A 12,303-nucleotide genomic window follows, 5' to 3' on the forward strand; every position below is an offset into this window, starting at 1 on the left:
ACACCATTAGAAGACTTTACAGCTTTGGGTTTAAGTCACGGTGGCCAGTTGACATTTAAGTGACACTTGATCTGTTGGCAGCATGTGGCTGTGGAGGTTTGAAGAGAAGTCACTGTTTACTCTAGAGACAGGGCAATTTTGCTTTGAAATTATTTTGCTTTGAAATATAACTGCTTAATTTAAACCATATGTCAAATGGCTGTCAAATGTGTCCGCCACATGATGCCAAGTTCAGACTAATCTCACTTTTACTGGCAGTTTGTCAAACCACACAAAGGTTTTACCCCGTCCTTCAACGCTTTTCTTCTTCACCACCATCACACATGCATTTCATTATAACACTTATGTATGATTTTGATCTGATTATTTATGCACATCATCTCACCTCTTCCTTGCGGTCGTCGCGTTGGACAAGCCAGGTGATGGAAGCTTGCGGTGAGCGAGGGACACACTCTAGGAAGGTGCTGTTTTTCTCTGTTCCATATACAACTTTGTCCTCAGTCACATCCACGTCTTCTCAATAAAAGAAGTATAGAGAGTTAGAGAAGATATAGACTATCAGTCAGAAGCATGAGAAGAAAGATTCGGCCCAATCTCTTATAATTGAACTAAACGTCTACAAAGAAACAAAATTAAAATCTCTTTAAAGGTGGTTAAGCTCACCTCTACCCATCTTGCAACATATGCTGTTGTCAGTCAGTCAGTCATTTTCTACCGCTTATTCCATAGTGGAACATGAAGTCCTGTCACGTCTTTAAAGTATGTGTGTTTATTTTGAAGTACTCCTGTTCTGAATGTTGCATTTCTATTACATTCCAAATAATCCTAGCTAACAAACAATGCAGTCACTCCTCCGGGGCATGCATGTTGCAACAGTGGACAGTGGCTTGCATTGTGTTGTTGACTTTGCAGCAATCCCTCATACTGAGCATGCATGTAGCAACAGTGGAAAGGAAAACTCCCTCTTAACAGGAAGAGACTTCCAGCAGAACCAGGCTCAGTTTGAGCAGCCATCTGCCACAGCTGACTGGGTGTTTAAGAAGACAGATCATACAAAATAACACAGAAGCACTGATCCAGGGGTACTTTCTTTGTTAAACAAAAGTTAACAGTTAATGGCAATAGTAGCCCCTTTAATGTCTTCATCTAGGACAAAAACACAGCTAAGCAGATAAGCTCTGAATAGAAATAGACACTATAGAGAGGCCAAATGGGTCACACCTTTTTGAACACGTTCTAAGGAATAACGTTTCTTTTTTATTATTTTACAGGACACTTCTGAAAAGGTGCTGGTCAACCAGTGCACTACAGTATTGGTTGTTTTGTATCTGACTTATTCAGATCTGTTGACACCCGCCAGAGGATGTTTTGTAATAAACATTCATCGGTTTTTGCATGTCAAGGGGAAGTTTTGCTCTGACAACCAACAATGCAAAGAATCTGTAATACTCCTACCATGCTTTACTGTAAGAAAATGTGCTCAAATGGCTGAAATGGGCATGAGAACCAAAATAAATGAAGTAGGGTGTAATTCAAAGATTTCAGAAGATAATATATGATTAAAGCAAATTATTGTATTATTAAGCCATAATTTATTAAAATACTAAAATGAGGAATAAATTGGTACACAGTCGTTTATGTACATGTGTATGGAATGATTTGATTATGAAATATAGAGGAAAAAAGTGACAAAACGGTAACGTGTGGTTATAAAGTATCGATTGGCAAAGGGATGAATTCACCCAAAGCCTTTCTAAAAACTCTTCGTACAAAGTCTCGCTTCAACAAAAGCCTTGCACAACGGCAGCTTGTACCTTTATGGTTCACTGAGAGGCTGAGAAGGAGACATCTTTCATCGCTTCTTCACAATGCACTCAGTTGAGCAAACAAATACAGACATGTCTCTTTCCTTGCTAATTCCTAAAGTGCTTGCATGTCTTCCCACCTGTTTTAACCATCCTATGACCAAACTTCTGTATAGAGCATCTGAATTTATTTTTTATGTCTTCTGGCTATTTAAAAGTGCCTCTGTCCTTTTTATCATGACAACTTAAGTGTTAAATGTCAGTTGTTCAGTATTGCTGTGAGTTTTTGACCATAAAATAACAGTTTACAAAGGAGAATATAAAAAAACTCATGTAAAATCCAGTCTGCGCTGACTTGATGAGTTAATCTTACCTCAACATGTCTCATCTATTCTACATTTTTTGTTCACTTGTGTTTCTCAAAATCACAGCTTATACTTTGGTTTTAGTAGTATTTCAGGTCTAGCCTTGATGCAAACCCAAATGTAAACCTATAACCTCATGGAATGAGGTCAACAGGGAATATTCCTGTGCAGTATGAGTGATCTTCACTCAACCTGCTGTTTACACAAGTTGGATAACACATTCCCAACAACTTCATGTTTATCCAGGGAAATGTAGGTTAAATAAAACAGTCTCTGGTTTTCTTTTTCCAAGCAAGTAAACAGTGTAGGCTGGTGGAAAAGAAAAAAAAACTAAGACATGCAAATATGTTTAGAAACACAAACATGTGCATTGAAGTTAAGCTGGTGTCAGAGTTAGTCATCAATGTACGAAACATCTTTGCATAACTATGTATTGAAATACCCAAATTTCAAGTCGAAATAAAATTTACCTCCATTTTGAATTCAACTTGTGCAACTTTAAATACAATAATCTACATCCCACTATTTTAGACCAGTTATACAATTAGGCCAAAATTATTCATACGTCAAGCAGATTTTGAATTATCTTCATTTAAACAAGAGGTTTGTTTCTGATATGAAATAAGACAGGCATCTATCAAGGAGTAACAATTTGAAACCAGTGTTTATATTTACATTTTATTAAAAGATTACATGTCAAACATTATTTAAAGTCCTTTCAACAATCAGTGACAATGTGTTTATTGACATTACAGCAATAAAACCCTTCTTGTTTTTGCTGACCAGCTTTTTACATGTTTCCACTGGAATTTGACAGTTTTTTCTGAGGGGATGATCTCAAACCCGTTGAGGCTGGAGTGCCTCCTTGCAATCACCCAAATCTTTAGCTCTCTCAATAGATTCTCTGTCAGATTACTTAGAACGTTAATCTGAATGTGGACTAAATCACTTGGGGATTAACTATATCCATTTCCATTTCCAAACTGCTAACATTTCTCTGCCAAAAAGTTTCAGAAATTGTCTGAGAGGTATTTGATTTAAAGAAACGCCATCATATAATTCAAACACCAACCAGGAAAAACTTCTTGCACTCACTATAATGTTATGTCAAACAAAAAAAATATCCCAACATCAAAAGCATAAAGAAGAAGAACATGCACTTACCGCTAACATTCTGATCCACACACTGTACCACAGCATTTCCATGTTTGACGTCTTGTCTGCGGAAGCGCCGCTTGCTGTTAGGAACAAATCGTGCGCAGGATGATCCGTCCCATGCACAGTAAGGATCTCTGGCAAGGCAGCACTCGGCACAGGCTTTCCCATAAGTCTCACAGCGATGCAGCTTCACCTGCACCACACCTGCTGGAGAGCCCACATATAAGGTTTGCTGTGTGGGGGAGAGTAAAGAATGAAGGGAGAGACAATATGAGAACAATTTCTTGACTTTGACAGAAGTAACAATTTGAACTAGTAATGATATGTTTAACAACTCACCCTTTTTACAGATATATCCATTGAAGTAATTGGCAATGGTACCTGAAATAATGATATTTATTGATAAAGAAATTTAGAGAAAAAAATTATGATGTGATAAGCATTTAAAACATCTCCAGTGTAATTGTCCCCATCCCCTATTTGTACCCACAATTCATACCCAGATGTTGCCTTGTTACCACAACCTGCTTTCATTTAGTCCTCGTATATTAACCATTTCATACCCTTGTCTTCAACCTGTGTGTATTGTAGTTTAATTCTCTTGGTAGGTAAGTATTTTAAAGAATAAAAATAATTAATCATAGAATTGCTCAAATCTCTTCATATGAGTAATTTATATTACACTTGATTTCAAGTTATTGTGGTTTTGATTTCAGTTGACCCTTAAGAGATGAGGGTAGATTGGGGTTTGATTAAACCAAGATAACTCTGAGCAACAAAATAACTTTGGTGGATATTCATTGGAGTTAACTAACACCACTTTCTTACATAGTGAGTACGAAAACTTCCAATGCACATGCCTTCTTCTATACAACAAAAAGACACATTTGAACTGACAAGGGAGGTAATGTATGAAAGGTCTCTTTGTAAATAAGCCGTCTCAATGAGACTACCTGTACAAATAAAAGTTTATTAAAAAACGTGTGGCACATGTTTAAAGACATATTCTTTAAAACTTCTGGATTTTTTTTTTTTTTTTTTTTGCAGTGGTTATCTTTTGTTTCTAAAATCAAAGTGAGATGCAAATAATCAAAACTTACAATTAGGTCCATAATTGTAGAGGTAAAACTTACTTTAAAGACTTGTAGCTCCTCTAGTGTGACCTCCTCTGTTTCCAGACTGTTTCCACTATGCAGGGAAATGACCTTTAAGACTGTGCCAACATCTTGAAGAAAAACCAATAGAATAAGGCTATGTTTATACTGCAGACAAAGGTTGCCCACATCCAAACTTTTTGCCCTGTTTATGACCAATATCAGATATTTTTCTCATGACAGTGAAATGAACAAATCGTATGTTTACATTTTGTCACCTAATGGTGTCTGACCTTGTGTGCTACACGTAAAAAATGCAAAATTATGTCTTAAACTGAAGCCAGGGTTAATGTTTTTTAGCTGAATAAGCAAAAACTGATTACAGTATACAAGTTCTGTATTTTGCAAAGGAATTGGATCACATGTGCTTACCTGTCCCAATGAACATGACATCATACTGCCCATCCTCTGCTTCAACTCTGTCAACCACAATTTGTTTCAGCTTGTAGGGAATGTTGACTTTCACCAGCACAGGCTGACGAAGGGCTGGCAGCACCGGCCGCCACATCAGCGGGTGGCTGCGGGCAAACTGCAGCACTGAGTCAGGGAAGTCCTTTGTGCTGCCAAACTCTTTGCCGGGCTGGTTGGTGATTTTACTGGGGCACTAGCAAAACGGCAAGAAAGATGAAAAACACAGAGAATCATTTGTGTTGTTCAGCTGTGATTGGCAAATTAAAAGCCCACTGCAAGTGAGAAGAATAGACATGTCAAAGCAAACCCAACAGATGGAAGGTATTAACACTTTCTACTCTAATTTCAAATTCCCACCATTTTATACCACACCGTAGGTGTGCTTTCCAAACAAACTGCAGCCTAATTATGGTCTTAAATTCTACTCAAAGAACCTTCATTATGGGTTTTATTTCACTTAAAAACTGGATAAAAGTTCATGGCCACTATTATGGCATCAAGAGCTTTGTAGAAGCTCCAGCTCAAGCCACTGTAGGAATCAAATTTTTATTGGACAAATATTTGGCGGAAAGAAGGGTGAAAAAGGTCCAAATGAAAGCATTTATGCAAGTTATTTAAGGCCGATGTTTGCTTATGATGCTGATCTGCATTTCTTATGGGAGCAGCCAAAGTCTTTGTTGTGCATAGAGACATTTTCATTAATCTTTCAGACAACTGGTTTGCATATATTTAGAAAAAAGGGTAAGAATAATTTCATACTGGCAGATAGCTGCCTCTAATCTTTCTGCAGATGGCAAAAACCATCAGGAATGATGCCTTATTTGCCTTTTCTAAAGTTTCCCAAGGTTCACTCTTTAGAGGAGGGCTACCTCTCCAGAAGGATGATGCTTTTAAAAGAAATTTAACTTTTTGAGAAAACAATGCTCTTGGGGATTGCTTGTCTGTTCAAAATGGCCTTTGCACAATATTTGCTTTTTTAGTCAGATTGTGCACAAAATCAAATTAGTTCCTTTATTAGGGTAACTGTGGTAAGTGTGTTTATTAATTTCAGATAAAAATGACTTTACAGCTCAGACGAGGAGCCTCACTAAAGCACAAAAGTCTCAAAGCCCTCCTAGCGCTAAAATGTAAAATAGTGTCAGAAGTGATGTGGAATGTCCCTTTAACATGCATCAAGTGCACCAAAAGACGATCAATTACTGCAGTCTGGAATGATTCAGGTCACTCTAATATGTGTATGTCAAATGAAAGACTTTGAGGGAAGCAGATGTTGGTATATATTTTATGAAATTCCTACATCTAAAGGTCTGGCAGACCTGCGAAAAAAGTATTGCAGCATTTAGTTAACTGAAGGATGAGTTCTGACCCAAATGTGCAGTAACTTGTTAAGCCAATGTAAATATCTCAGGAGAAAAAAAACACTGGAACTGACTTTAGGGGTGTAAAACTTACTTTCTATTTTTTTAAAAACTTTAGAGATAATGAAAAGTATTACACGGTTTCAAGTTTTAATCAGTTAACATAAAAATAGAGGCAGACAGAGTAAATTGTTCTCTAGGTTTGGATTTTTAAGATTGCTTAAAAAACTGAAAAACAAAAAAAAAAAAAAAAACTAAATAAATATTTTAGATCCAGCCAAACTTTCAGGTGTCAAATATTGGACAAGAAACAACCAATCATGACTCAGTGTTTTTTTTCTTTTTAATATCTTCCTTCACTCTTTTCCTCACAGTTTGAAGCCAAGACATTCCTGTTAATCAAAGAGTCAGCGGAGGGAAAATACAGAGGTGTCCACTCTGTTCTCACATTATTCATCTTCTTCCTCCATGCTCACTCATTCCCTTTGGTAATGAAGCAGAATACCACATGCAACATCATTTTACCTATGCATTCCCTGCGTACACGCGTGTGTTTGTGTGTTTAACAAGGCTGAGTTACAGCAATGTGGTTGAGAGTCAGGATGTGAACCAAGAGAGCGGAGCTGTGCCGTGTACAGTCACAACAGCTGCGCTTCCACTTACAGTAGTTTACTTTACTGATATGGAAACTTTCCACACCTCATCTATAATGTTTCTATACCCCTTTCCATCCCATAATATTTTTCTTCCTAAGTTTTTGTACATACTGTGAACCTAATAAACTATTCCAAGGGTTTTAGGCCACTACCACACAACTGCCTCAGATGAACATTTTCTCAGAAGAATGTATAGTTTTGCACAAGCTTGTTTATTCATCACAATCTATCAACCAGTAGATGCTCCAATGTGGTAAAGTCTAAAGCAGATATTTGAATGGGCAAGCTTCAAGCTGTTTAACTTTCAAGGAGTTGGTTTTTGGAACATTTGAGATGATACAAGACAATGCTAAAGTATGTTTCCACTTCAACAATGTGTTAGAAGGCTATTTTAAGGCGGTTTTGGTACCTGAACCAATCTGACTTTGTAAAAACTGGAATATCTTAAATATTCACTGCTTGTTGTCATCTAGTTGAAGAACCAAAGATTAAGTTTGAAACCTTAGTCAAAGGGTTATATCGATTGCACTGTAAATCTCCATCTCTGTAAATACAGATTACAAATAAAAAGTTTTGGATGTTTAGATTACTGACACTAGCAATGAAAATGGAAAACTACATGTCATCTGCATATAAAGTGATATGCTGAACTATAATGCTGAAAAACACTACTATGTTTTTTTTAAACATGTCGACCGATATATAGATAAGTTAAGGCTATAAGACTTAAAATATAAGTAAACCTTATATTACAGAATATATAGCTGGTAATCTATCACTTACAACGCCTGGTCTTGGATAAGGCATTCTGCCTTCATAGGCACCCCACTGGTAGTTAGGACCCTCTTTGTGAGCAAAGGGTCCATTGAAAGCTTCTCTGATGTCAGCCATATGGTAAACACATACAGCAAAACCCTGGAAGACATTACTGTGGAGAAAGATGAGAATTTCACTGATTCACTGATGTTGTGTGGAATCACTCTGCATACAAATCTACACCACTTTATAAAGGAAGATGATAAACCAATAAATATATGAGAAAGAAAAAACAAGTTTGACTGAATTGTATGATATCAAACTATTAAAACAATTGAACTCAAATTGTTGCAGTTATATTTATTTAAGATTTTCAGAATAATGAACAACTTAATCATCAACAAGTTTCTCTTAAAAAGAAACACTAAGATCATCAATTACCACTGAATCAGAGTAAAACTTTATGTTTTTTGAGTGACCTTACACATTTTGTTGCAGATGTGTTTACCTGATAGTGCTGAAAATTGCATAGACATCTGGGTTTCTTTCATCCTTAGTCCGCAGCAGGAAAACATCCTCTGGTTCAAATTAGAAAAATTATATGTGCAATGTGAGCTTGATGGAGTACCACAAACTATTTTGTTAAGAAATATTAAGAAAGCAAAAACACAATGTCCAGATGAAAGTTTCTAAATGTCTACCTGTTCCAATATGATTTGTGTGTGTTTATCTCACCAAGCTGGTTGAAGTGCGTGTCGATGCCATGAGGTCCAGGTACAGAACAGACCAGCCTGGCTTTTATGAACGTGCTCCACTTATTGACTAGAACTCTTTGTCCTCCAACATCATTCTAGAGGAAATTCAGACAACCCACAACCACATAAACACAGATGGGAATTTATTTCCAAACAGACATAATTCATGCTTTTGGATCTTTACTCAGGCACGCTGGTCTTTAATTAAATAATGACAGATGTGTACTCCAACTTTAGCTATTATTTCAGGGTTCCTTATGCAGGCATACAATGTAGGTTTTTATCCTCTTAATATTTTAAAGATGTTTATACTATGATTAATGTGTTGTTTGAGACAGTCAGAGTAATATCCTCTAATAAGTTATGTTACCTCAAAGTAACTCAACAATTGTTGTAAGTGCTAGAATGGAGTTAAAAGACCCAGAAAAAACCCAAATAAATGAGCATGAATGTAGAACCAAATTGCAAGAGCAGGTCCAAATGTCTTGCCAAATAACTGCTAACATTAAACCGGATACAGAGACCCTGTCCACACCAAGACAAAAACGGTATTGTGTCAAGGCAGATTTACAAAAAAAAAGTGTGTCCACAAGAGTGTACACAGTACCACTGGAAATGCTGTACTATGTATGCCGGGCCCATTGGTGGCGCTGTGATAATGCCACAGAAACACACCAAAAACAATGGACGGAAACAGAGGTCAAGTGCAATTAACTCATGCAAGGTAAACACACTAACATGGCGGCTAAGAGGCGCATGCAGGTTACAGAGAGAGGTGGCGCCACAATGTTACTGTTGTGGAAAAATGCATTTCACATGTGCACACGGAAACACGGAACCAGCGTTTTGAAACCTTTCCATTCTGGGACCCGGTTTCAAAAATTATAATTTTTGGTCTCCCAAAATGCTGGATCCATGTGGACACAACACCTAAATGACAAAATACCTTTGTGGATACACCTGAGTTTGTCTCTGTGTGGACAGGGCCTTAATTTGTCCTTACTTTACTGCAATCAGGACCACTACAACATTTTTTCATGCCCAAATTCTGTACTTTTACAGACTCAAATTAGGAAAGATCTCCTTTTTTTCCATTTTTAAATATGACACAAAAGTTAATAAATATATACTTAATTTTCTGGATAATTCTGTCAGAGACCAGACTTTAAATGAAAAAAACATCAAAAATAAAGGTTGGAAGGAAGGAATGTAGGAAGGAATGTAGGAAGGAATGTAGGAAGGAAGAGACATTTAGAGAATAAGACAGAGTATAAAGCCATAAAACACTCCAACTGTCAACACTTTGTTTTCTTTTTCCATTCTTAGCCAGCCTGAATAAAGAGGCCTATTGATTACTCAATCTCAATCAATTTAAAGCATACATGTATTACAGATGATAAACAGACAATGTGTTGCACTCCCAAAAACAAACAAATATAACAGGAAAGGAAAGAGGTAAAGATGGTTATAGAGATGAAGCTTTCAAATAAAGTTAAAAATAGACAACTGCAAAGGAATTTTTTACAAATCTGTTTCTAAAAGTATTCTGGCACAATACACCACTCTTCAGCCCTATAGCTGTGTGCATAGCTGCAGACGAACGTAACTATATGAATACTTTTTTGTGTAGGCTTCTCACTGCACATATGGTTTTATAAGACAAAGAATGTTGCAGAGCTTGGATCGCATTTGGACTCTCTGGTTGGGAAATTTGACAGCTGCATGCAGTTTGGGAGAAGAAAACATTTAGCCTAATCTGAATGTAAATGGACTGAACTTATATAGCGCTTTCCCAGTCATACAGACCACTCAAAGCGCTTTACACTAGAGCCACATTCTCCCAATTGCACTCACACATTCATACACCAATATGCAGATTGGTAGGCAACTTGAGGTCAAGTGCCTTGCCCAGGGGCACAATGACATATGGCAAGAGGAACCCACAACCTTCTGATTGCAAGACAACTACTCTTCCTACTGAGCCACAGTCACCTCAGTAATGACACCTTCACACTCCTTTTGGGAAATGTGAATGCTTTACAATAAATGTGTCCTTTCAACACAAAGGTTTTCAAGTGTCATAATAAAAAGGCTTAGGCAATAAACACATTTTCCCCTCTCCTATATTTTTACTTGTGAAGTAGATTGTGTGATCGCGTTCTTAAATCTAATCACTGTCTCCATGTAGCTCTGTTGAGGTTTTCATTAGTAAATTCCCCAGAGTTAACTTCAATAACTGCTGTAAGAGAAAGCAAAGATATAGCGAAGCACCACTAATGCTAGAAGCTCAAAACAATATTACTTACTGTCTCAAATATAAGAAGCAATTATAATATCTCACCACACACACTCGTCCAACTCGTGTATAGATGGCCTCCTCCCTGTCCCTTCCCTCGGAGGCCTTCTCGGTAAAGAAAAAATACACTTTATCATCGTCCCTGTCATCATTATCTGGGATGAGGTGAGCAGCGATGAACCGAGGGTCTGAAAGGAGAAAATGGGAGGTTTAAAAAAGTCACAACCTAAAGAACTCATTTCAAATAGTCTTTTTTGGCTTTTTAAATTTTTGTATTTACTGTATAACTGACTTTTATCACTACTTTCTAGCTTAGTGGTGTGGGCTTGTTTTGTCTCTAAAAGTTAGCACACAGCTTCAGTTAATACAGCTAGAAACCACCAGTCAGGCTCGAAACCTGGATGTAGTGATGGACTCAGACCTGAAACTTCAGAGACACATAAAGACAGTAACAAGGTCAGCCTTTTATCACCTCAAGAACATCTCCAGGATTAAAGGACTACAGGTCCTTCTCAAAATATTAGCATATTGTGATAAAGTTTATTATTTTCCATAATGTAAAGATGAAAATGTAACATTCATATATTTTAGATTCATTGCACACTAACGGAAATATTTCAGGGCTTTTATTGTCTTAATACGGATAATTTTGGCATACAGCTCATGAAAACCCAAAATTCCTATCTCACAAAATTAGCATATTTCATCCGACCAATAAAATTAAAGTGTTTTTAATACAAAAAACGTCAACCTTCAAATAATCATGTACATTTATGCACTCAATACTTGGTCGGGAATCCTTTGGCAGAAATGACTGCTTCAATGCGGCGTGGCATGGAGGCAATCAGCCTGTGGCACTGCTGAGGTCTTATGGAGGCCCAGGATGCTTCGATAGCGGCCTTTAGCTCATCCAGAGTGTTGGGTCTTGAGTCTCTCAACGTTCTCTTCACAATATCCCACAGATTCTCTATGGGGTTCAGGTCAGGAGAGTTGGCAGGCCAATTGAGCACAGTGATACCATGGTCAGTAAACCATTTACCAGTGGTTTTGGCACTGTGAGCAGGTGCCAGGTCGTGCTGAAAAATGAAATCTTCATCTCCATAAAGCTTTTCAGCAGATGGAAGCATGAAGTGCTCCAAAATCTCCTGATAGCTAGCTGCATTGACCCTGCCCTTGATAAAACACAGTGGACCAACACCAGCAGCTGACACGGCACCCCAGACCATCACTGACTGTGGGTACTTGACACTGGACTTCTGGCATTTTGGCATTTCCTTCTCCCCAGTCTTACTCCAGACTCTGGCACCTTGATTTCCGAATGACATGCAGAATTTGCTTTCATCCGAAAAAAGTACTTTGGACCACTGAGCAACAGTCCAGTGCTGCTTCTCTGTAGCCCAGGTCAGGGGAATGCGGCACCTGTAGCCCATTTCCTGCACACGCCTGTGCACGGTGGCTCTGGATGTTTCTACTCCAGACTCAGTCCACTGCTTCCGCAGGTCCCCCAAGGTCTGGAATCGGACCTTCTCCACAATCTTCCTCAGGGTCCGGTCACCTCTTCTCGTTGTGCAGCGTTTTCTGCCACACTT

General features: G+C 37.8%; 1 protein-coding gene across 1 annotated transcript in view; it reads right to left on the bottom strand.

The window, feature by feature from the left end:
• The window catches only part of sema3bl (sema domain, immunoglobulin domain (Ig), short basic domain, secreted, (semaphorin) 3bl), a 96,031-nt gene that overhangs the window by 15,363 nt on the left and 68,365 nt on the right, over positions 1–12,303 (bottom strand). The window contains exons 7-15 of the mRNA XM_047373802.1: positions 10,760–10,902; positions 8,399–8,513; positions 8,172–8,241; positions 7,691–7,835; positions 4,855–5,086; positions 4,462–4,553; positions 3,668–3,709; positions 3,335–3,560; positions 386–513 (exon numbers count right to left, since the gene is read on the bottom strand). Of these exons, the coding sequence (XP_047229758.1) occupies positions 386–513; positions 3,335–3,560; positions 3,668–3,709; positions 4,462–4,553; positions 4,855–5,086; positions 7,691–7,835; positions 8,172–8,241; positions 8,399–8,513; positions 10,760–10,902 (1,193 nt within the window). The remainder of the gene's footprint in view (positions 1–385; positions 514–3,334; positions 3,561–3,667; positions 3,710–4,461; positions 4,554–4,854; positions 5,087–7,690; positions 7,836–8,171; positions 8,242–8,398; positions 8,514–10,759; positions 10,903–12,303) is intronic.

Source organism: Girardinichthys multiradiatus, chromosome 1, assembly GCF_021462225.1.
Source record: "Girardinichthys multiradiatus isolate DD_20200921_A chromosome 1, DD_fGirMul_XY1, whole genome shotgun sequence".
Lineage (NCBI taxonomy): Eukaryota > Metazoa > Chordata > Actinopteri > Cyprinodontiformes > Goodeidae > Girardinichthys > Girardinichthys multiradiatus.